Raw genomic sequence first — 25102 nt, 5'->3', positions numbered from 1 at the left:
TTAGACCAATAAGAAACAGAACAGTAGGATATATAACTCTATTTCATTTCATTAGTCCAATAAGAAACAGAACCGACAGTAGAATATAAAACTCGATTTCATTTCATTAGTCCAATAAGTTACAGAGCAGTAGGACGTAAAACTCCATGTCATGTTATTTAGTTGCCAAACAAATCCCCGACGATATCATTTGATGGATCATTTTTCTAGCCGTGCTTCTTTGAGAACAGACAAAGCGAAGATTGAAGTAAATTGAAAAATAAATTTAAAGAAAGAAAAACAATTATTTGTGAAAATTTCAGTATCGTATAGACTCATCAATTGTCGAACTCTTGTTCACCATTTCGACGTTCATCTATTTGGTTTTAGCAAGAGAATTGTCATTTCGATAGACAGGCGGGGAAAACAATTTTATTACGATTTGACCGAGACCATTTATCTTTTAATCAAATGTTTAAACCAAATAGACAAGTTCAAAATTTTATTAAATTGGTCAAATGGATGGAATGAAATTAAAAATATTTTTAAGGGATGATTTGCCATTTTTTGTACAAATCATACCTTATATGTTCACAGCTCACTGTCAAAATTTGGCCTTCAAATCCACGTGTGTACAGAATTATCTGCGTTTTTCTTGAGATTGACATAAATAGAAAAGATATATAGAGAAATAGAACAATAAATTCCCAGTTTAAGATATTTTTAAAGGAATTATGCGAATTTCCTATATTTTTAGTACTTCTGAAGACTGATTGCTCCCTAGAAATTTCTCCATCAATTCAGACCGAATTCCAGTTGATTTCATTGGGTCGATTTGTTATTCTTTGATTCTCATTTATTCCTTGAAAAAGTCAAAGCGATTTGTTTTCATATTCTTCTGTCAATGATTTTCAAACAGCCGCTACATCATTCGGCAATCCTCGACAGCTTCCGTAATGCTGAATTTGTCTCGGTAATGACTGGTAGATTTCATTGTGTCTTCTTGAGCGAGACTCTTTACTTCCGGTATTGTGCGTTGATTTGTCAAGAGATAGCGATACTGCGACCCATTATATAACTCTGATAACGTTGCAGAGCGACAGCAAATATGATAACCTCTAATATTTGAATTACTAGAATCATGTGATCACGTGTCAATATTGACATAGTTCTGGTAAAGTATGGCTGCCATCCATTACCGTGATATATTGCAGAGTTCTAGCGATACTTGCGCAGTTGGCCGTTTGTCGTTAAACCAAACAACAGCTTTATTACAAATTTATTCACTTATCTTTTGAACTGTACGAAGCTTTTTTATCTTTTCACAAACCTCCAAATGAAATCATTAGAAATATTCCGTGTGGAGTGTTTTCATACCATTTTTATAGAAATAGGAACGTCTCTGAAGATACATAAAGACTAAGGTAATAGCATAAATATGTCTAGCGTAATGAAACGGAATGGAATACAGTTTTTACTTCTTGGTATGAATGAATTACTGGCTGCTCTCCGCGACAACTGGAGTTAGATTAGTTCAAAGTTGCTTTAGTAGTTAATATAAGTCCATAGTTTCCATTTTTTTTGGAGCTCTTCGATCCCCTCGACTTTATACAATACCCCCCCCCCCCCCTCCGAACTGAAGGAGAGTGAAAATTTCACAGTGGTTAATGATTAGAACATTAGAACATCCTGTTAGCCACCCCCTCTCGTCCGCCTCTACCCCTCGCCTCCACCCCTTTCAGTACCCACCCACCTACGACCCTTGGAGCAATTCTAGGTCACAACATACAAGAAACGTTGACACTGCTATTCTTTTGGAATAAGTTTCCCAACCACATGGGCCCCCCAGGGCACCCGCGTCGCCCACCCACTTACGACCCTCAAGCAATTGTAGGTCACAACGTACAAGAATCGTTGACACTGCTATTCTATTAAAACTCAAATTGGAATTAGTTTATCAAGATTTTGTGGACTTGAATGTCAGCCAAGAAGTGCTTTATCAACAACAGAAATAGACCAACACTTGAAATAAAGAGTTTTCTATGTTCGTTATCGGTAGTGTAGACCTTGATAACATCTCACAGTTACAGGTCCTCAGAGTTGTGGGGAGAGGTGGGAGGGGGTGGGGGTGCACGGTCTAAAACAGAAGCAACTCTTTGGACCTTGACAACAGCCCAGAGCCTCGTGGTTCGGTTAGGACATGAGATATGGTTTCAGAGCAGATGCAAGTTAGAACTTACGGGTCAGATTTTTATCATTTATTGTTTTCAGGGTTAGTTACATGGCCTTTGCCTTTGATGGTTTGATTCTTTTCAGTGGGAAGTGATCTAATTCTTCTTATCGGTTAACCGGTTATCATTTTGATAAAGTAAAACGTTGTTTTAGTGGGCGTCTATTCAGGGTTGTCAAGTTGTATTGAGATTCATCTTGTGTTTTTTTTTTCTCTCATTTTATTCAAGTGGATCTGTTTTTCTTTCTCTTAACGTTTAATCAGTAATCAATTTGCTAAAAGTAGAGAAAGATAGCTCCTCGCTATTTTCTAGATTTTTTAAAGTTTTTTGTTTGTGTTATCTTTATTGCAGTGGGCAGCGACCTGTATTTTTCTCTTATCAGTTTGATAAAGTAGGAATGTTTTCTATAATCGGTCAATCAGTAATCAATTTGCTAAAAGTAGAGAAAGATAGCTCTTCAGATTTGTCAAGTGTTTTTTTTCCAATTTTGTTGTTAGTTTTTGACTTTTTATTCCAGTGGACAGCGACCTGTATTTTTATTCCAGTGGACAGCGACCTGTATTTTTATTCCAGTGGACAGCGACCTGTATTTTTCTCTTATCAGTTTAAAATGCTAAAATGGTGATAAAATTATATTTTTTAATATTCTGTTTTATTCATGTTGGCCGCGATCTGTATTTTTCTCTTATCAGTAAACATACTCCTCAATTTGTTGAAGTAGAAACGTTTTTTTTGTCGTTGTGGAAGATAGCTCTTCAAAATTGTCAAGTTCTTCGTTTTGTTTTTGTTTTTGTAATTGTGGGCAGAGACCTGTATTTTCTTATAATCGGTTAAAATGCTATCAATTTGTTTAAGGAGAAACGTTTATCGTTCAAGCAGTTATCAATTTGGTAAAGCAGGGGTGTTTTTTTCTGAAAGTGTTAGAGAGACAGATCTCAAGAATTGCCAGAAATCGTTTAGAATCTCCTTGGGATCTTTTTCATTTTATTCCAGTGCACCTGTATTTTCTGTTTTCAATTTACAATGCTATCAATTTGTTAAAGTAAGCATGATTTTTTTTCTGCGTTTGTAAGAGATAGCTTTTTAGAATTGTTAAAGAGATTGTAAGGAGGTTTTTGAAATTGATTCCTGCAATTCGACTAAAACGAGGTTTTTATGACGTCACTAATCACGAAGTCTTTATGTGGTATACCATATTTTGTGATTAGTGACGTCATTAAACACTTAGTTTTAGTGGAATTACAGAAACCACAGACATCTGGCTGAAAATTTTAATGGTGCAAATTGATGCTATCAGTGTCCCCGATACACATACACATGGAAAAAGCGTCCAGTCGTTCGGATGGGACAATAAACCGAGGCCCCGTGTGCGATAGGCTGTGCACGTTTAAGATCCCTCGACAGTTGGAAATCGAAAAATGGCAGGCTAATGCCGCTGTCCTGGCAAAATTTCCCTCATTGCACCCTGCATGGCCTTGCCCATCTTCATTAGCCCACATTGTGCAGAAAAGTAGGACGTAAAACTCCATTTTCCAGTTTTCAAGTCTTCATGAGTCCAATCAGGCACGGAAAAGTAGGACCTAAAACTCTATTCGCTTTCATTTCAATCCCCAGTTTAAAGGTGTAACGGATATGTGTCAAAAAGCACCAAATCAAATCTATTTTTCCAAAATTTTCCAAGGGTGGAACTCTCCAGACGTTAGGCTTGCGCCTATGCGCTCCACAGATCTTGCGCATGCTGAATTTCAGCCTTGATAGTTGTCCCCCCATTACGTCAGTCTGCCCCCTTTTTGTACCCCCAGTCTAGGGAAATTGGCGCCGCCACTGATGTTCTGTCATTGTGACAGAGTGCTTGTTCGTGACCATATTTTAATCAATCAAACAAACACGCCCACTTGTAAAAACTGCTGACTTGCTTTCTCTGAGATATCTCAGTGAGGTCCACCTGCGGTTAAGAGACTAATACTCCAGTTTCTCTCTAGTGTATTGATTTCAACTTGAAAGGTTTTAAATGGTGTCGCCAACAGGTTGCTGGGCTAAAGACAGTAACTCCCACTTGGACTCACACTCACTAAGTGCATAGTAAATAAAATGAAGTCTTGCATCCATCATTATTGCGATTTTGGACACATTTAGACTGCGACGCCATGTAATGTTCAATTCATAGCCTGGCATTAGATTCTTGAACAAAATATGTCTTATGAATAAATGAATAAAGAAATCTCTCACCCACCCACTCCCTGTCATTGCAGAAACCTGTAGCATAACATCTTGTCGACTGTAATGTTATATTCAATATAATTGATCGGTTTGGGTAATATTACAGGAAAACGTGTGGTATTCCCTTTGTCTTTATTTGACTTATCAACCTGGTTTCCCCCTTGTTCGAGTCCCTGTCAGTGATGCAGGTCGGCAGTTGGTGACATGGAGAAAGTGTCACGTCGTTCGGGTGGGGAAATAAACGAGTCACTGTCAGTGATGCAGGTCGAAGGGACTGACTGACATGGAAAATGCGTCACGTCGTTCGTATGGGGCAAAAACCTAAGATTTGTGAATGATGCAGGTCGGCAGTGGTGACGTGGAAAAAGAGTTACGTCGTTCGGATGGGGCAAAAAACCGAGGATTGGTGAATAATGCAGGTCGGAAGGGGTTGACATGGAAAAGCCGTCTAGGTGTTTGGATGGGAAATAAACCGAAGCTCTGTCAGTGATGCAGGTCGAAGGTTCTGACGTGGGTAAGGCGTCATGTCGTTCGCTCTGTAAGTGATGCAAAAATGCGTCTTGTCGTTCAGACAATTTACTCCGACCTCTTGTGCTATGGGCTGAATAGGCTTGCGTCAGTATTTGAGCATTGCTCACTGCATGGTGTTGCTCATCGTCATCTTCATTATCCCAGAAGTGGGAGAAGATGATGCAAAACATTACGTCCTTGTCTTGTTGTTTTCTACTGAACGAGTCGTATCGGTAGGTTACCGAAGACAAGACAAACTATTTTTTAAAACAACTATAATATGTACGTTTCGTAACGTGTTTGTTTTTTGATGCATGTCATAATTTTTCGATCACATTGTATTCATTCGTTGCATTGTATCCAATTTTTGAAATTATTAAAAATCGGTCTAATTTTTATGTCAAAGAATGTAAAATTTTAATAGCATGACATTATTCCACTGGCGGATACGACAGGATGGAACTGTCATTGAAATAGAAAAAAAAAATAATTTAATTGGCAGAAATAACAAAACATTTATTTCAACAAAAACATGGAGAAAACAGCTAATAAGATTTATATAAATACTCATAAATAAAAAAAAAAGGTTTTATAAAATGATATGGATCATATTTTTGAATGAATAATTCACGGTACTATGAAGAATTACGATTGACATATGCTTATCACGATCTTTAAATCGTGTTTGACAATTGGTGTCAGGATTTTTAAAAAACTGCTGGTGATTGGCAAGACGATATCACGATCATAAATCGTGCTGGCTCGCCAATATCACCATCATATATTGTACAGACTCCCCAATATCACGATGTTATCGGAAAATGGTATTACAAAGTATATGACACTGTACGAATTTTGACATGTTCATATCACGATATAGGACCAACGTGTTTTACAAATGATTACAAGATTTTAAAACCGCCTAGGAATGACATGCGATATGACGATTTATTATCATCATGTTAAGAAAGCGAGTTGTCACGATTTTAATAGAAAAACAACTAGGTCTGACATATGATTAACAAATACTTATAGCGATTTAGGACCATTGTGATGGACATTTTGATTTTGAAACAACAAGGACTGACATTGCGATATCACGATTTTTTATCATCGTGTTTGATAAGAATCATCGTAAACACAAAATCACGAAAAAATACACACTGGTAAACACACACAAAAGGCTTCGGAATAACTTTATATATTTGTACACTTTCTGTCACAAAATCACACTTGTTCAATAGATAGAATTGTAAAAAAGGCAAAAACAATGAAAAATCTGTTGTTAGATCCAAATCCACTCGAAGCCATTCTGACCACAGAAACCTGCCACCGTACCGCGAACAGTTATTTGTTACTTTGAACATCCATGTATGTGGTGGAATGTCGATGACAAATTCTTTGGATAACCGCAGTAAAATTCCTCCAAATTTATTTGATCGAATCTGAATAAGTTTTGTGTGTTGGGTTTAAAGACAAAGCGCACTTCAAGTAAAAAGGGGAGCTTTAGATAGGAAAATAAAATTGTAAAACACCTTTTTCTAGATCCTTGTGTTAATCGTCCAGGTTCATTTCAAATTGTTAAACATCTTATTGATCCTTGCGTCAAGCGTTCACGTTCACTTCAAATTGTTCAACTACTTCTAGATCCTTACGTCAAGCGTTCACATACACAAAAAATGCTTCAGTTTTCTTTCTCGTATTTATTCCTTTGATTTGATTCGTTCAGAAACACAATAAAACGCTACGCAACGTTTCGCACACTGAGCGCAAGTGTATTTATACATCAAGGGGTGTTGTTCCATTTTATCTCAACAAACACACAATCCATAAAAAAAAATATTTCATTTGTCCAAAATTTACACAATTACAGATCTCCACAAGTATCAGTTAGTCCATAAACTTTCACGAGGCCTGGAATTTTCACGCAATTTTCTTGTCATATCTGGGCCACCGTAGTATGATTGTCATCACTTAAAGGAGTGTACCCACCATATTTTTTCTCGTACATTTCAATTTTTTGAGAGTCACGTCTCAGTGAGAGTCCGGAGTCACGCGAGTCATCCATCAATAAGCTCCCATTTTTGAATTCCCGTGACTCGTCGCGATGTTGACTCATATTACAACTCGTAGCTGTGGTGTGAATTTTCGGCAAGTTTAAACCTGGCCTTAGTAATCGCCATCTCATGCACGTTCTTTTCACGTGTGTTGAGACCTGGAGTATAGAAACAATCAATGGATATTGAACGATATTAGCTATGTGAACTCTTTGAAAGAGACCTGATGCATATTGCAAGGGCTGCCATGATGAAAAACCTTATAACTAATGAACATTATTAGCTATTTAGACTCTTCACGAAGGATGCCGAGCTGAAAAGTCTAAATACAACAGGAATATTATAAGCCACGTGAATTATTCGAAAGAGCTGCCGAATTAAGAGGCGTTTCGCTAAAGTAAGCATGCCCTGCCTTGATAGTGGAGCTTTGTTCCATAGAAGGGGCGGAAGTGACATGGACTGAATTAGATGACACGAGGCGATGACAAGGCTTGTGGGAGGAAAGTGTCATTTAGGGGGGTAAGGCATGAAGTCACGCAGCCCAAGCTTAACTGTCGAGGCTTTTGGAATCCAATTAATTTTAAAAGGGTGTGTGTGGGGCGGGTGGGGGTTAATTGTTATTGGTGAGATTAACACCAGCCGTAGCCCAATACCCACAAAAATAGCCTTCTGAGGGGCATGCACCACTAGTAAGGGTCACACACGTCACAAACAAAAAACACCAAAACTAAAAATTGACAAGAAAACTAAGAAAACACAATAAAACAGGAAATCACCAAAACACCTACTGTCTAACAGCCATGAACTCCACGTGCTTGTTTTCGTTTCTGAGCGTTCTCATGACCTAAAAACGATCGAAAAAACGTCGGTCAAAAATTGACGCAAAAAAAAAAAAAGAATCCGAATTCGACTTTGAGAAAAATTACAGTTACGAATGAACTAGGTAATTAATTTCAATGATCTATTTTAAAATAAAAAACAAGAAAAAAATCCTACTGAAAAAAGAAAAACTGTTATAGGGGAAATAAGGGTTTGTAACATGCATTTTAACCATTAACCTAATTCAGATCGATTTGATGAAAAAAATTGGATTGAAATGAATTAATTGGCTGTTGTTTTATTTATCATGGTCTCTAATACGAGATTTACCTGCTAAAGTGAAACACGTTAGAAATAATGAAATCTGAATTGGTTTGTTACAACAGAAATAAAAACTTAAAAAACGACATCGAAAAAGAAACGCTTCTTTAATCCTTACCTCGCCATTACAGAAACAAAATATCAGGGCCACGAAAAAACCCTGAAAAAAATTAACGAAGTTCGTAATAACTTGACCTTGTGAAGATGCCTGAAACCTAATCTTGAATCCACTGCATTCCGAAAGGTCAGACCCTGTCACCTGTTCAATATTATCTTATGGACCTATATACAAGTGCATCCGTTCTTGTTTTAAAATTTAAGTTATAATAATACCTGTGAATTGATGACGAATGTAGTGAATTTTTCATAAGCCCCCGCTGCTTCACTTCCGGCGGGAACTCGATATAAGGTCACGAACAGCTGGATTCCAAATAACGGTATTAGTACAAAGGTTGCTTTAAGTGCGCGTCTGAAAATACAAGGAACAATCCATTATAATTTAATATTTCTATTTAATCTATGGACCATCCTTGAGATCAGCTTTAAGCTTTTGAGTCCAAATCGAAAACGTTGCTTTCAGAGCTTGTCTGAGTTTCAAATTAGTTACAATTTGATTTTAGCTCCTTTACTGTAGTGCCCCGGATCCCAACCTGGGGTGTTTTCACCCCCTGGACGTGTGGGGCTAGGGTGCCAAGGGTGTGGTCAACTGGTGTAGGAGAAGAATTTATTTTGAATTGAGAGAGCACCTCACATGATCACATGCTGAAAATGTGGATGAAACATCTTTCAGAGAGTCCACATAGCTAATAACTTGTGGTTTACAGATTGCAGTACTATATACTGGCAGTTATTGGTAAAAACGATTGTTTGTCCTGAATGCGGTTGATATATTCCACGGTGGACTACTTTGATTGACAAATCATGTCAAGCCTGTAAAGCCAATGTCTGATCAATATTAGATATGAATATGAACTTATTAACTTCTGCTTGGTATTTATCCCATTATTAACCTGCTTTCCGCTTGTCAGGTCTACAAGTCGGTGTGGGTAGACATACTTAAAAGGATTTAGTCGTGCGGATGAAAATCTCATGCTCTATGCGTAGGTGTACGGGCGTAATTTTAATGTAATAGAACCCAAAACTTGTTACAATTTTACAATTTTTTTCGATCGAAATTCAAATTTCTGGGTTAACATTTTGAAAATCGAAAAAATGAATGAATGAATGATTATGGATGAATGAAGGAATGAAGGAATGCTCACCTGAAATGGCTAGGCTCATTAGGATGCGTCTGTAACTGCGTCACCAAAACTCTTAATATATTGCATAGAAAAAACAGGTTCACCTGAAAAACAGATAACATCATCCAATTATATTCAGTTTCGTTACTGGAGAGGGGTGAAGCTCAAACGGCAAGGGTGTTTAGCACCTGACGTCATTTAGATCGTTACATCCGGTAAATACTTGACGTAGATTATATCAATTGTCGTTGCTGGAAGAGGGGTGTAGCTCAATCGGTAGGAATGATTAACAACTTATGACGTCATAAACTTTACCATCTGATCTTTTGAGCCCTTGAGGGATTGATATTGTATGTCCTACAGACTGCTTATATGTTTCTGTTTGTGCCATTAAGCAATAGTGTTTATATGGGGAGGGAGGATCCATGCCACCCACCCCTCCAGAACTTTGGCTGGAACGGCGTTTGACCCTACACCAAAATTTTAAACCAGTGCCACTGCCATTCAGGTGCCCACGAGAAACAGCCAACAGCGAGAATACTAATATTTAAATTCCGTGATGTTTAAAAGTGTTAAAAAGTAATCCTTTTCGTCTAACCGGGAAGTAAAATTGATAAGGAGCCCAGTCGCGGAGGAGGTTCATAACCCACGACACGACAACAATAAAAGAAAAGTTTGAATAAAGCTATCGAGACTAATACATCTTTTGAAATATAGATACATCACAGCCTAGACTGTTGAAACATCCCTTGGTGAGAGAAAAACACGCTAAATAAATTGAAGATTTTTGTAAAGAATTTTAACAAGGTAGAAGTTAGTTTCACAATGTCAATCTATTACGACCTTCGTCTCATACCTTGACTGTATCAATGGCGTTCGCAGCCATTTTACGGTACGTAGGCGGATGCAGCCAATCAGAGTCCTCGACAGAGAGTCTGTAAGCAATAAGTCTGTTTAGGGCTCTGATTGGCTGTATTTGCTAGCGAACAATACAATCTAATCGCTGCATTCCATGATACAAGAAAGGTGACTAATGCAGTCAAGGTATAAGACGAAGTTCGTAATAGCCTGCCATAGTGAAGATGGGTAGACATTTCTTGTCTCTGCCAAAACGACGCAAAATCACCACCTTTATGCCCCGCTTGGCGCTTTAACTCGAAATTGGCCAATTTCCACGAAAGTAAGCCAAGATGAATAGTCACCGTCCTAATAAACCATTCAGTTCATCATGGCCGATTTCACACAAACAAAATTACTTCGACCTAATCACCACTTATTTACATTTTCTATCCATAAACCTCATTTCATTGGTCAATCTCGCTCAATATCTTCTATCTGATTGGACAATATTCCAGTAATATGTCACGGTTAATCAACCGGAAGTAAGTAGACGACCATATTGTTTTAGTAATGATGGGATATTTGTGTATAGACTCGCTCATTAAAAGGCAAGGGAGTAGAAAAAGCTATTAGTTTTAGTGGTGTCTATTCAGTGCCTCCCTTGGGCCTTTCCCGTCTTTTGTATTGACTGTGAATTAGATTGTATTAGCCACTGGTATTTTTTATGTATCAAGGGTTATGATAAGATAATGGAATTGAGATCTTCTCTTAAAGGGATGTAGTCAAGTAATAATCAGCTTTACCAGATCATGATCATTCCCAATGATAACTTAATGAAAAAAGGCCGAAACAATCTGAATTCAAAACAGATGCCATTAAAGGAGCACCTTCACTATCCGTTCGACCAATCATACCTTAGTTTCAGAAAAAGGAAGTTCTTAGTTCAGCTTACATAATCAGTAATAGTGTTAACAGCTCATCGTCGAAATTTGAGCCTTCAAATCTATATGTATCCAGAATTATTCACGTTTGAAAGTTAAAAATTCGACTCGATTTTAGTGAGACTATGCCATATATAGAAAACACATATATAGGAATAGACAGTGAAATTTCTAGTGTGGGGTATATTTGAAGGGATTATGCGATGTTCGTGCGTTCTAGTACTTCAAGACTATTTAAGCACAATGTAGATCCAAATCAATCCCCGAAAATGCCGACTGTTTCCCTTTAAATCTTCGGTCGCTTAAAGAGACACAGTCGTTTTGATATTTGCTTAACAATATTTCTGTTATGTATCACTTAAATGTTGACGTCCATTACCTCTTTAGATCCATCGGTAGTCAATGCTCAGCATAATGACGTCATAGGGCCAAGGTTCATCTGTTCGCGGTTTAAAGGGGAGTGTTGTCAGATCACAAAATAGTGTAAGAGGGATGTTTACAGATCTGAATTGAGTGAGATATACTTACGACAAGGCACAGCAGATTTGGAGCATAAATAATCCATTCGTACTGTCCAAAACTCTTCGCCCAACAGCTAAAAATAAAAAAATGGTTGGTCAAAGGGTAATTAATAAATTACTATTACTTTTCTTACAATATCAGAACATATTCAATTTGGTTTTGATTAGCATCGGACAAAACTGTATCGCTTTAATTTCGAATACTGCAATTTTGAGAGGGGTCAGTCAGAGCGTCGGGATCTTTTCAAGACGTCATTTGCTTGTTTACGTCGAACATATGGTTGTCATGGGGACCCGCACCACGACTAGCTTCAGTTATTATCCTTGTAAAAAAAATGTTATTTCTATCTTTGTTATAGAAATTACAAACTGGCATTACATTGATTATAACTGGAAAGGATTATCAAATACCAACCTTTCATTGGCTAATGAGGCTCTCAGGGCAGCGTATATAACAGAATATATCATAGGCAGACCTGAAACAAACACTTCTAATCAGTATTCATCCATTGGCATTTTATTGACACCTCTTCAGACATTAACAATTCAGTTATACTGACACAGGTCTGATTTATAGAGAGCCATTTCAGAGTGGTATAATTATGTAAATGACTGAATGATGATCCACTTGCCACCGATCCTCAACACATGGTATTTATGATGGTATTTATGACGGTATTTATGATGGTTTCTATGATGGTATTTGGTATTTATGATGGTATTTATGATGTTACTTATGATGGTATTTATGATGGTATTTATGATGGTATTTATGATGGTATTTATGATGGTATTTATGATGGTATTTATGATGTTACTTATGATGGTATTTATGATGGTTTCTATGATGGTATTTATGATGGTATTTATGATGGTATTTATGATGGTATTTATGATGGTATTTATGATGGTATTTATGATGGTATTTATGATGGTATTTATGATGTTTCTATGATGGTATTCATGATGGTATTTATGATGGTATTTATGATGGTATTTATGATGTTTCTATGATGGTATTTATGATGGTATTTATGGTGGTATTTATGATGGTATTTATGATGTTTCTATGATGGTATTTATGATGGTTTCTATGATGGTATTTGGTATTTATGATGGTATTTATGATGTTACTTATGATGGTATTTATGATGGTATTTATGATGGTATTTATGATGGTATTTATGATGGTATTTATGATGTTTCTATGATGGTATTTATGATGGTATTTATGATGGTATTTATTGTGTGAAAAGGAAAATTTTCTCACTTCACACCACAAGGAACAGTGATTTGGGCTCGTGGGTTCTCGAATGGATGTCCTACCATACAAGGTTATATTTCCTTACCCCTTCCTGAAAGTTATAACAATTATAATGATTTTCTCCTGCCCCTTCACCCCCACCCTACAATAGAAATTGCCTTACCCCAGCCTGTAAGGTACAGTGGATACAGTGATTTGGGTGGTTTGAAAGCATTACTAATCAGTCTGTGGAGATAGAACCCTTCACAAAACATCCAGACATAATTCGTCGATTTACAATAGATTCTAAAGAATGATAGAGCTTTACATCCAGCCTGAAAATAGAATGTTTTTAAAAGAATATAGTCGAGTAATCATTTGCCTTGTAAGAGCTCAATTTCAGCTATCTGTAATACCTTTCAGAATTGCAATCTAACACCCAGTTCTCTTACAATTTAACCAAAACGTATCGTATAGGCACTTCCAGAATGGCAACAAAAGTCTAAACTTCCACTGTACAATTTTGTTAAATTGCACACGGACGGGATGTTTGTGTTTATATTCTGAAAATGAAGTAATTAGCTTGACATAGCTTGAATTAAATAAACTGGAATTGCAGGACCGGAAGTGGGATTGTGCTACATTGGCCATCATATTGAAAACTCTTCCTACGTCGGCGTATTTATTTATGTACGCCTTTCACAACTGGTTTCTATTGGCCACAAACAAAAATTCTGATCTGTGATCTTCCATCCACTTGCTCGTCTTCATTAGCCAATTTAGTGGGATATAAAATTACATTTATTTTTTTTAATCTGTTGTCAGTTTTGTCCATTATTTATTTTTTCTATTTTTTACTATGACCACGAAGTTTAACTGATTGTTTTAGGAGAAAGGCTATTCCGATTCGCCCACGTTCATATAACTCATTCAGCATTTGAATGGTTTCATTTAAAACATAAAATAAGTGGATATTTCTCGATATAAACAAATTGTCTTCAGAAATTGATGACAGGTTTTCGTTTTTAAACTCATTTTGTTTTGCCTGACATCGAAAACGAAACGGTTGTCAATTTTTGCTGACAGTTGTCAGATGGAAATGGTGAATAATTTATTTATAGATAATTTGATCGTGTATTTACAGTCTATTTCATTTCAAATCAGGCTGACATATGAGAACAATGTTGACATTTAAAAGTCTGTTCAATGACTTCTCTTACCTTTGCTAATACTCCATAGTTTAAATACATGGTTTTACAATTTAGCACATCCCCTCCCACCCTCCTCTTTTCAATTCTCCTAGAGCGTGTTTTTGGAATATCTAAGAGGGCAAGCCGGAGACCACATAAACTCAATCGCATTGCGAAAAAAGGATACAGTTGTACAATGTTACCGATTATCCTCACTAAAGTTCTCGAAAACTTACCCCGTTTTGATAAAGAACGCTCTGTGACACATTTTCATTGGTTAATCTATCATACGTCACAACTACATCCCACAATATTGCCGTGACGTCACTCAGTATAAAGGACAGGAAGAAGGAAATATGTAGACGTATCCGGTGTTGTTTTCGTAACGGCCTGAAAAAGAAATTATTCTACAAACAAAAGAGAACGAGCGATTAAGAAACCACATTGCGACTCATTGTCAAAATTAATTTGAATACTCTATGGGGTAAATTTAGTTATAAGATGTATCTATATGCACACCTAACCGTCAGATCAGACGTGATTTTAATTTTACTATAGATATTACTTAGAATCCAATTCAGTCTCAATACGTTATGGGTAAAGTTTCGATATACTACGAATTGTTTGGGAATCATTGTGGGCTTCTTGGTACGTATTGAACCATTGTGAACCTTTTCTGATACGTTTTGAACTATTGTGGACCTTTTTTGATACATATTGGTACCATTGTGGACATTTCGGTTACGTTTTGGCACAATTCTGCAACTTCTGGGTTTTTGTCTCAATTGTGGACCATATGGGTACGTTTTGGCACTGTTTTTGAACTTTTGGGTACATTTTATCTCATTTATGGACAGTTTGGATACGTTTTAGCACAATTGTGGACCTAAACTTCTCTTAAGACGATTAAGGTATAAACATCAAACAACTTGAAAACTACTTGTCAAAAATATATTTTGAAGAAATTGAATACAACCGTATTATACGAATTCTAAACTTATTTTTAAAATATTTTGCGAATATTTTTTGCTGAATCAAATATAACTCTTTAAATTAAAAACTTCATAATCAAACTGTCAATCTTGTATTTAATGACACTCGAACAAAATGGTCAAATTTTACAACCAAATTTAAAGCAATAATGTTTGTAATTTACAGTTGTGTAGGAAAATTTAATTGAAATCGTAAGAAACAGATTTGAAAATGATACATTTTATTATTTTCATATTTTCCACGATATTTTGTGATCACTTTTACGAGGGAGTTTATGGACTTTGTAGGAAAGTTTATTATAAGAAATTTCCTTTTTTTATATTTAAAGATCGAAATGGAAATTTATGAACTTTTTTCATTGATGACAAGATGGGTATGTTAACCTCGGACATTATTCAAAATGGAGATTATTTTACAGCTAAATAAAAATGCGTAGATTAGAATCTGAAACGTGCAGTAATTACCGTAATAAATTCACTAATCACTCATCTGAGATGATTTATTACCAAAAATACGGTACTTCTAATCTTTATGTGTTAGCCATTCTAGCTACATCTTCACAATGTCAATATATTTGCGAACTGCGTCTCATACATTGACATCATCAGACACTTTTCTTGTCTGACTGAAGTTGGTTAATGCTGATATTTGATTGGATTGTACAAGCGAATACAGCCAATCACAGTCTATAGTTTTCTTTTGCCGACCTCAAGTTTGTAAATTATAAGTCACAATGTTTACATACTACTATCTCTCAAAGGCTCTGATTGGCAGTATTCTTTATTGTACTAGCCAATCAAAACGCTGCATTACGTGATACAAGAAAAATGTTTCATGATGTCAAGGTATTGGAGGCAGTTTGTAATAGAGCGTGACATTGTGGAGATGAAATAACAAACGTCAGTGATACATGATGGAAAAGTGCGTACTAATGTCAAGGTATTAGACGCATTTCGTAATACCTTAACATAGTGAAGATATATCAGCTAGTGCCATTTAGATTTATTCCATATCTGATAACGGATGAAGAAAAAGGACTTAAAAGGATCAACGGACCATAATGGTTAATGTCTGAAGATATTCTTTCTGTTTACACGAAGCTAAATTGGAATAGATTAATACGACAGGCTTTGTCAACCTTGCTTCCTTTTTGAAGACTATGTACTTAATAACTTGTTTATTTAAGTTTGTCTACCGGAAGCCATTTCAGAGAGTTCACATTGTGGTAATCTATACTTAGTATGTAGGTTTTTCAATCCGACATGGTTTTTAGAGACTTCACTTGGCTGATAATGTTTAGTTGATATTTGGTATATATCGGATTTTAATCCGACATCGTTTTCAGAGAATTCACGTGGACGATGACCTTTTTGGGTATTTGCGTTTTTCAAGCGGTTCACATAGATGATAATCTTGACTTGGTATATGGTATGTAGGTTTGTCAATCTGACATCGTTTTCAGAGAGTTCACATCGGTAATCTTTAATTTTTGTTTAAGTTGATAACTTGTTTATTTAAGTTTGTTTACCGGAAGCCATTTCAGAACGTTCACATAGTTAATAATTTATTTTTGGTATGCAGGTTTTTCAATCAGACATCATTTTCAGAGAGTTCACTTGGCTGATAATGTTTAGTTGGTGTTTGTTATATAGGGTTGTCTAAGAGAGTTCATAAAACAAATGTTTATTTGGGGTTTTTCAAATTGACAATACATTGGCAGCAGCTTATGAACTGTTCTTATGAGGAAGTATATCTATTATAAATGAGGACGTATGTCATAATGAAAAGTGGTATCGGGTGTCTAGAAGAATAAGTAACCCTGCCTAGCGCCACACCCGTCATAGCGGCTAATGAGGAAGTATATCAATCATAATGGGGCCCACCACGGATTTTTTACTTACTAGGTGGCGCGCGTGTACTAAGAGGGATTCCAACATGGCGGAGTAAGTATTTCATAAAAAGAAGTTGTATCATGTGTCTAGAAGAATAAGCATACCCTACTGGGCGCCACACCTGGCATTCCTGCTAATGAACTTTCCACGAGGAAGTATATCAATCATAAGTGACTAATGAAAAGTGGTATCAGGTGTCTAGAAGAGGAAGCATACCCTACCTGGCGCCACACCTGGCATTCCTGCACAATTTGTGTCTCACTTGCCTCCATAACGCTATGGTCATGGCACGCTGGTCAGTCGTTCTAGCCAAAAGGTCGGCTAAATGTCGATTTTAAGGTCGAATCCCATCGGTCTCATTTGCCATAATAGATTTTTTTTTTATCTATAATTAACTCTAGTTAACAGACTGGAAGAATCGGCCTAAATGGTGATTTATGTCACTTTTGTCTGGTACCTGTCCTGTCGTCAGATCAAGACGGAGCAGAGCCGAAAAATAGATTAAATTACGGAGGAGACAGTAACTCAAGCGAGTGCCTGGTTAGGTCGATCTTGATGAGATTTAGCTATGAAAACTACTTTTTTAAAATTTCCTTTTTAATATAATTTGATTTTTTTCCTTACATTGATCAAGAAGTTTATCTCTTTTCGATATTTATAAGGTTGTATAGTATGATGTCTTGATTCCTGGCGTTTTCTGATTCTCATTTACTTGATGTCTTTCTCAATTAACAGTTTTCGTTGTTAGATCTAGTATCCGTTTTCGGATCAGCATAATCTCTTGAGAGCCGCCTTTATTTTTAACTTCTTTACAACTGTATAACTCTTGATCTATCTATTATACCATCGTTTTGATTTATAAAGGTTATTGCCACTGGTACATTTATCAAAGCAAACATATATCCGAATATAAGCCTTCCATCTTTTTCAATTGTTCACGGTACACAGTAACGTGGGAAAACAGATTTCGTAATCGCAGGTGCTGCTTTGAACTTTGTTGATAAGCATCTGTTACTATTAACAGTAATATAACAACTATAGTTTAATTTCTTCTGCTTTCAGATCGACTTTTATTGCTTGACGTAAAAGGGGTGTTGCAGGGGTTCATTAATAGTCTTTCATCGTCGATATATATATTGAGATACTGTATAACAGGTACTATAAGCTTTTTTTAATGATAGTGATTGAAAGTCGACACAGTTCCGGCTTCCGAAAGAACAGGTTTTGGCCTTTAGTATAAAAGAAAACTACAGTTATCTAGATTTCACATCCAACATGTTCCGACCTTCAGCAAAAGTGCCAAGCTCATTATGATGACATTAAATTGACCTTTTTCCAAACCAAACCGGGTTTGAGAGTCGACACTATGTCGACATTCGAAAGCATTGGTCGGGATGTTTAGTATAAAGGAAACCTGCCTTTCTTCAGATTCAGATCGACTGCTATCTCTGTTAGAAGTACTGTCATTAGTCCGACTTTCAGCAGCACTGGCACATGGACTTTGATACACAGGAAACCTGCCTTTCTTCAGATTCAGATCGACTGCTATCTCTGTTAGAAGTACTGTTATCGACTGCTGTTTACAGGGCCGACTTTCAGCAGCACTAGTGGAGGCTTATATAAAGTAAAGTTGCCTTTCTCTAGATTCAGATCGACTGCTATCTCTGTTAGAAGTACTGTTATCGACTGCTGTTTATCGGGCCGACTTTCAGCAGCACTAGTGGAGGCTTATATAAAGGAAAGTTGCCTTTCTCTAGATTCAGATCGACTGCTATCTCTGTTAAAAGTACTGTTATCGACTGCTGTTTATCGGGCCGACTTTCAGCAGCACTAGTGGAGGTTTATATAAAGGAAAGTTGCCTTTCTCTAGATTCAGATCGACTGCTATCTCTGTTAGAAGTACTGTTATCGACTGCTGTTTACAGGGCCGACTTTCAGCAGCACTAGTGGAGGCTTATATAAAGGAAAGTTGCCTTTCTCTAGATTCAGATCGACTGCTATCAATTGTTTAACGACAGAGCAAAAGAGTTAAAGTGGAACAGATAAGATTTTTACGACCCAGGCTGATAACACATGGTTAAAATTAACTGGAATAATAATCACACATCACACTATAAAACTACCAACTAAAACAATGATTGACTGATTTCATAGTACTGATAACATTTAGGTCAGCTCGGGTTTATATAGGTCAAGAGGTCGAGTACTTAATTGCTGTACAGTTTACAAGCACGAGAATTGTTCTCAAAGGAAATAATATCGTGTCCAATGGAACAATTGTAGTTTTCTGTGTTCAGAATGAATGGATCACCAGTTTATTAATAATTATTTTGGTAAGAAATTTGGTCTACCCACGTACAAATATTTGTGGAGGTATCATGTAAGCGCCACCTCACTGGGCCACGCTTTGAACAGCCACTATTTCGTCGTGACCAATCAAAGTAACGACATCAGTTCTAATCTCCAAATAAGGTTAAAGAACATTAACTACATAGGTTTCGAATGATTTTAGACACTTTTTAATGTTTTTCAAAATATTTCCTTCAATTTTCTCGAGTGCGGGTAACGATTTTTAAAGAGCTTGGATAGTCTTGTGTAAAACATTTTGAGTTTTTGTATGTGAGATATTACCATCTGGTCGCACGAAACATTTCTGAAGAGTTTTAATGGGTTCTCATTCAGTTTAATGGACACTTTGTATGATTTTCATGAAGATAAGTTTGTATTTTTTTGTGAAATCGATCGTTCACCTGATATTTACGTGGTTTATATCATCAACATATTAGCTGTTTAGTTCATCCGGTTTAATTAAATAGATATGGTTTTTTCTGTGTCACTATTTTTAAGGGGGTTTTGGAGATGTTTTTAACTTTGTAAGTGTATTGGGGACATAGATAGCACCATTCCAATTTTAAGTCAGACGTCTGTGGTTCTTGTAATTCCATTAAAATTATGCGTTATTATGACTTCAATATTAAAGACCCTTCGATACTATTAGCAACCTTTCCGATCGCTACTTCAAAAATGGAATTTCAGGAACATCATACAATACTTATTAAAGTGGAACAGTCGGCAATTTCAGGGAATTGATTTGGGTCTTGAATGTGCTTTAATAGTCTTAAGAAGTACTAAAACGCACGAAAATAGCATAACCCCTTCAAATATACCTCAAACTAGAAATTTCACTGTCTATTTCTATATATGTGTTTTCTATATATGGCATACCGGTAGTCTCACTAAAATCGAGTCGAGTTTTTAACTTTCAAACGTGAATAATTATAGATACACATGGATTTGAAGTCTCAAATTTCGACGATGAGTTGTGAACACTATTACTGATTATATTAGCTAAAAAAATTCCTGTTTCTGAAACTAAGGTATGATTTGTCGAACGGATAGTGAAGGTGCTCCATTATAACCGCTTAACAATCCTGAACTGCAAACCATCGTTGGTTTTAAGGACTCATTCTCCAGAGGATAGGAAAGTGGGAAGATGCCATTTCAGTAATTAGAAATGGGTTTAATGTCGTTAATGTATTTTCCAAACACACTTTTTTTAACATCAAACCATCAACAGATTTTAGAGCATTCAGTCCAAAGGATTTGGATTAACAAGAGAAATTAAGTACGTTTCGTTCTTACGTGTTGTTAATGTACAGTTCAACAACTGTTCATGATAAACTAGAGGTTAAGAAATTGAGGAATCATTGAAAGTAACTTGTTTTTGTTATTCGGTCTATGTATCATTAATGCATTACAAGTAACGGATTTTCTAATCATAGTCAAGATGAATTCGATTTATAGAATGCATTGAAATCACTCCGCTTAACAGAGAACGGATATCATATGTTTTTGTTACTCGTCTGATCGACGTTAAGTATCATTAACTTCTAACACCAATTGGTTGAAAACATCGTGTTTCCAAGAATAGATATCTGATCGTGTTTTTTATAATTTTCAACTGTTTGTCCAGTTGATAGAGAACCTTAAAAGTCTCTTGAAAACATAAATGGAGCTTCAAATTTTATGTTTTTTATTTATTATGTCTTCCATGTTCGGCCTGTGTATCATTAATCCATTTTTGCATGAAGAACTATGAACAGATTTTATAGTCTTTAGTCCAGGGGATTTGGAAGTGGCCAAATGCTTTGTAAGCGTTTCGTTATGTAGATTGCTCATCTTCAGAATTTCCTGCTGTAATCCCGGCATTAACAAACTTCTATGATACAAGAAATGTGGCCATTGTAGTCAAGGTATTAGAAGCAGCCTCTGGTGGCTTGACATTGTGAATCTGACATAGGTTGTGATAACTTGACATTGTGAACAAGACGTTGTTAGTAATAACTTGGCATTGTGAAGAAGACACAGTTCGTAATAACTCGACATTGTGAATCTGATAGGTCGTGATAGCTTGACAATGAGAAAAAGACGCAGACCGTAATAGCTTGACAATGTGAAGATGACGCAGTTTGTGCGGGATAGCTTAACATTGTGAAAAAGACGTTGTTTGTAATAGCTTGACATTGTGAAAAAGACGTAGTTCGTAATATCTTGACATTGTGAAGATGACGCAGTCCGTAATAGCTTGACATTGTGTAAATGCAAAGTGCTGTGAAAGCATTGGTTATTATATTCCAGATGATTTATTAAATTGCAAAATGTCTGTTAAACATTAGTGGTTGCACTTAAAAATATAATTGTCTTTCATTCTATGGAATGTTTTATATTTGTCATGTACAGGTCAACAATGGTGTAGACAAATTACATTATCTAATCTGTCTAAATAATGAATCGTGTAGGAAATTGCTGAAGGGATACAGTCGTCTAAAATGTGATTAACAGATGATTGGAGCTAACTCTAAAATTATTGGTCAACTGTTATTTCGTGAAAGGTTATGCTTTAAAACTTAACTTGAAATGATGTTAGTGTTCCAGTCATCTGATTGGTCAATCACTTAAATCGATTTTGAATTTAGGTTTGTTATCCAATCAGATTACTGTATTTCTTAAAATCTATATTTGGGAGGAGAACGTGTGTAATCTAACTAATTTAACTTTAATAGTCGTCGGACAAACCGGTTTTGCTTTTTTGAATTTGAAATGAACCGAACGGTTTATAAATAAAATGGGCACCTAAAGATTTATCAGCTAGTAAAGCGAACAATTTGACGGCCTTATACCTTTACAATGTGGAATATTCTGAAAGATTCTTTGTTATAGAGTGTAACGAATAATACGTACGTTGGCAAACTAGAAGTGATAGAGCCGAAATTTAGACAACAGCCTACCTTTAAAATGATGGAAGATTCTGAGCGATATGAATATACATAATGTAGTGTAATAAATGACTCCTTAATATGTTCTTCAGCTCGTCAATCAATATGTTTAAAAATTCTAATGTCTTTTCTTACATCTGTCATTATTAGATTACAGTATGCCTTTAGAAATGATGTTTCTGGTAATATGCCATGTGTCGGGATTCTATGATGAATGAGCTCGTATTAAATAAGTGCAAGTCATAAATCCAATTTTCTCAATCTTTCTTTCATTTTAATACAATAAAAGCCTATAAATTGTTGAACACTGGCGAAGGGATTTATCCACTGATTTTAAGATAGCCTGCACTCCCTCTTGTAACAAAAACTTATGTTTTGTTGAACATTGGGAGAAAAGGTTAAGTCACAATTATTGCATTACTTGTTTCTGAAGATGGGTAACAACCTTTAACTACCCCCCTGAGCAGTGACCGATCAAGAAAGGTCAAAACGTCTTTTTTTTTTGTTTATCCAGACTGTACATACATGGACATTGATGATTGGTTAAAACTCTTAATCATATGCAATAAGAACATAATGATATGATTAAGAATACATGATAATTCATTAGGAACACCAATTAATCAAATAGTTTGCTTAATATGACACTAAACAGTAAGGAAAACCATCCTTAAGAGGTAGCGTATCTTTAATCAATTATGTTATATTGTCTAGAGAAAAAAAATTAATTTCCAGTCTACCTGATGATATTGATGATAATAGAATAAGAATAATGGTTAAAGTATTAATGTATCGGCAAACAGACGTGATAGAATAATAGCATATATATATTTTACGACTATTCAGTTAATAAGAGGTTTGGGAGTTCAATGGGGACTGGCTGTAGTTCAGTCTTTTAATGTCGTGGGAAATTGTGACGTAATTTGTCCATGTAAAAAAATAATAGATATTTGATAATTGATTTGGGAGTTTAATGGGGACTGGTTGTAGTTGTAGTCTATTAATGTGCTTGGAATTTATGACGTATTTTGCCTGTGTAAGAATAAAAGTATATATTTTTTTCTATCTATTCTTAGGGAGTTCAATAGGAAAGGGTTGTAGTTCATTTTATTAATGCGCTGGGAATTTATGACGTATTTTGCCTGTGTAAGAATAATAGAATATATATATTTTACTGTTATTCAATTGATAAGCGATTAGGGAGTTGAATGGAGACTGGTTGTAGTTCAGTCTTTTAATGCGCTTGGAATTTATGACGTATTTTGCCTGTGTAAGAATAATAGAATATATATATTTTACTGTTATTCAATTGATAAGCGATTAGGGAGTTGAATGGAGACTGGTTGTAGTTCAGTTTTTTAATGCGCTTGGAATTTATGACGTCATTTGTCCATGTAAGAATGATAGAATATATATATTTTACTGTTATTCAATTGATAAGCGATTTGGGAGTTAAATGGGGACGGTTTGTAGTTTACTCTGATAGAAATCTATGACGTCATCTACCAGATTATAATTAAAGGATATATTTACTGCAATTGAGTTAATAAGCTTAATATATTCCTCTTAGCAAGGCTGGTATTGTATTAATGTATACCAACAATAGCGTGACCTCTTTTCACAACTATCCATTAGGATGCCAAGTTGACAAATCTAAATACCAAATACACAATTACCTATGTGGACTCTCTGAAATGGATGTCCCGTTACCACACCCAATCAGTGGCATCAGGTGTTCCAGCTATTTAATTCAGTTAATTCTATATAATTGATATTTGCCTTACATAATGGAATAATAGAGAGCAAGGTAGCGTGAGAGTTAATTCGACATCATGGGTTCTATTTTCAGACGTTAGATAATTGGTTGGCGTAATAGTGATTAAATTAGTATTATTGAGAATCAGGGGGGATAATCCAGGCGTAATTTTTGTTTTAGTTATAATGAATCATAGGCGGGGCTGTGAAACGGTAGTATAATTAGTGCGAGTTGTGTAACACACAAGCTCGGCAGCAAAAGCACCAAAGAGCCTCTTGTTAGAAACAAGGGGATACTGTCGGATATATTTTCGAATAGCCATTTCACCTTTGATTTACACAATAGTATGTATGTGAATTGCTTAGTTCGCAAACCTTATCGCAGTGGCATCAATAGTACAAGCCCTGTGGGCCACAGCCTGCCAGAAATGTAAGGTAATCTTACCTGTAGACGAGAAAGATGGCTATAGCTGGTAGTAACAACAGAATACTGGCGATGTTACATCCTAAACTAAGGTAAATCGACTCTATAAGACTCTGAAATATATCAAAATATGGTATGGTAAATATACAGATACGGGTGGCCGTTGGTACAAGTTTGACTGTACCAAATACAACATTTGACAAATCTGAATATCGAATAAACATTATTAGAAATGTGGACTCTCATAAGGGATGCAGAAGCTAATTTTAGAAATGGAGTTAACTCTCTTATATAGGACTTAATGTTAGCTAATTAACTAGAGTTCATCTCATACTGCTGACATGTTTCAGATACACAATCCTCATCAGGACAGATAGTTTTAGAAATGGAAGTTAACTTTCTAATATAGGACTGAATGTTAGCTAATTGACTAGAGTTCATTTCATGCCACTGACAAGTTTCAGATACACAATCCTCATCAGGACAGCTAATTTTAGAGTTGGAGGTTAACTTTCAATATATAGATTAATGTTCACTTATGAAGTAGAGCTTAGAGTAGTAGAGGAAAAGGGAGGTGGGGGGGGGGGGGGGGGGGGTACCCTTTCCCCCTGGACTTTAAGGGAAAGGGAAAAAACTTCCCCAAAATTCC

At 35.9% G+C, this 25102-nt stretch overlaps 1 protein-coding gene across 1 annotated transcript in view; it reads right to left on the bottom strand.

The window, feature by feature from the left end:
* Positions 1 to 8114: 8114 nt before the first annotated feature.
* Positions 8115 to 25102, bottom strand: part of LOTGIDRAFT_109332 (hypothetical protein) — a gene marked incomplete at both ends in the record, with an annotated part of 20937 nt that continues 3949 nt past the window's right edge. Inside the window, 8 exons of the mRNA XM_009046228.1 lie at positions 8115 to 8297; positions 8471 to 8606; positions 9400 to 9482; positions 11688 to 11754; positions 12096 to 12156; positions 13108 to 13258; positions 14350 to 14503; positions 24475 to 24566. Coding sequence (XP_009044476.1) covers positions 8115 to 8297; positions 8471 to 8606; positions 9400 to 9482; positions 11688 to 11754; positions 12096 to 12156; positions 13108 to 13258; positions 14350 to 14503; positions 24475 to 24566 — 927 coding nt within the window. The remainder of the gene's footprint in view (positions 8298 to 8470; positions 8607 to 9399; positions 9483 to 11687; positions 11755 to 12095; positions 12157 to 13107; positions 13259 to 14349; positions 14504 to 24474; positions 24567 to 25102) is intronic.

Source organism: Lottia gigantea (assembly GCF_000327385.1).
Source record: "Lottia gigantea unplaced genomic scaffold LOTGIsca_10, whole genome shotgun sequence".
NCBI lineage: Eukaryota > Metazoa > Mollusca > Gastropoda > Lottiidae > Lottia > Lottia gigantea.
This window is presented reverse-complemented; position numbering and strand designations above follow the sequence as displayed.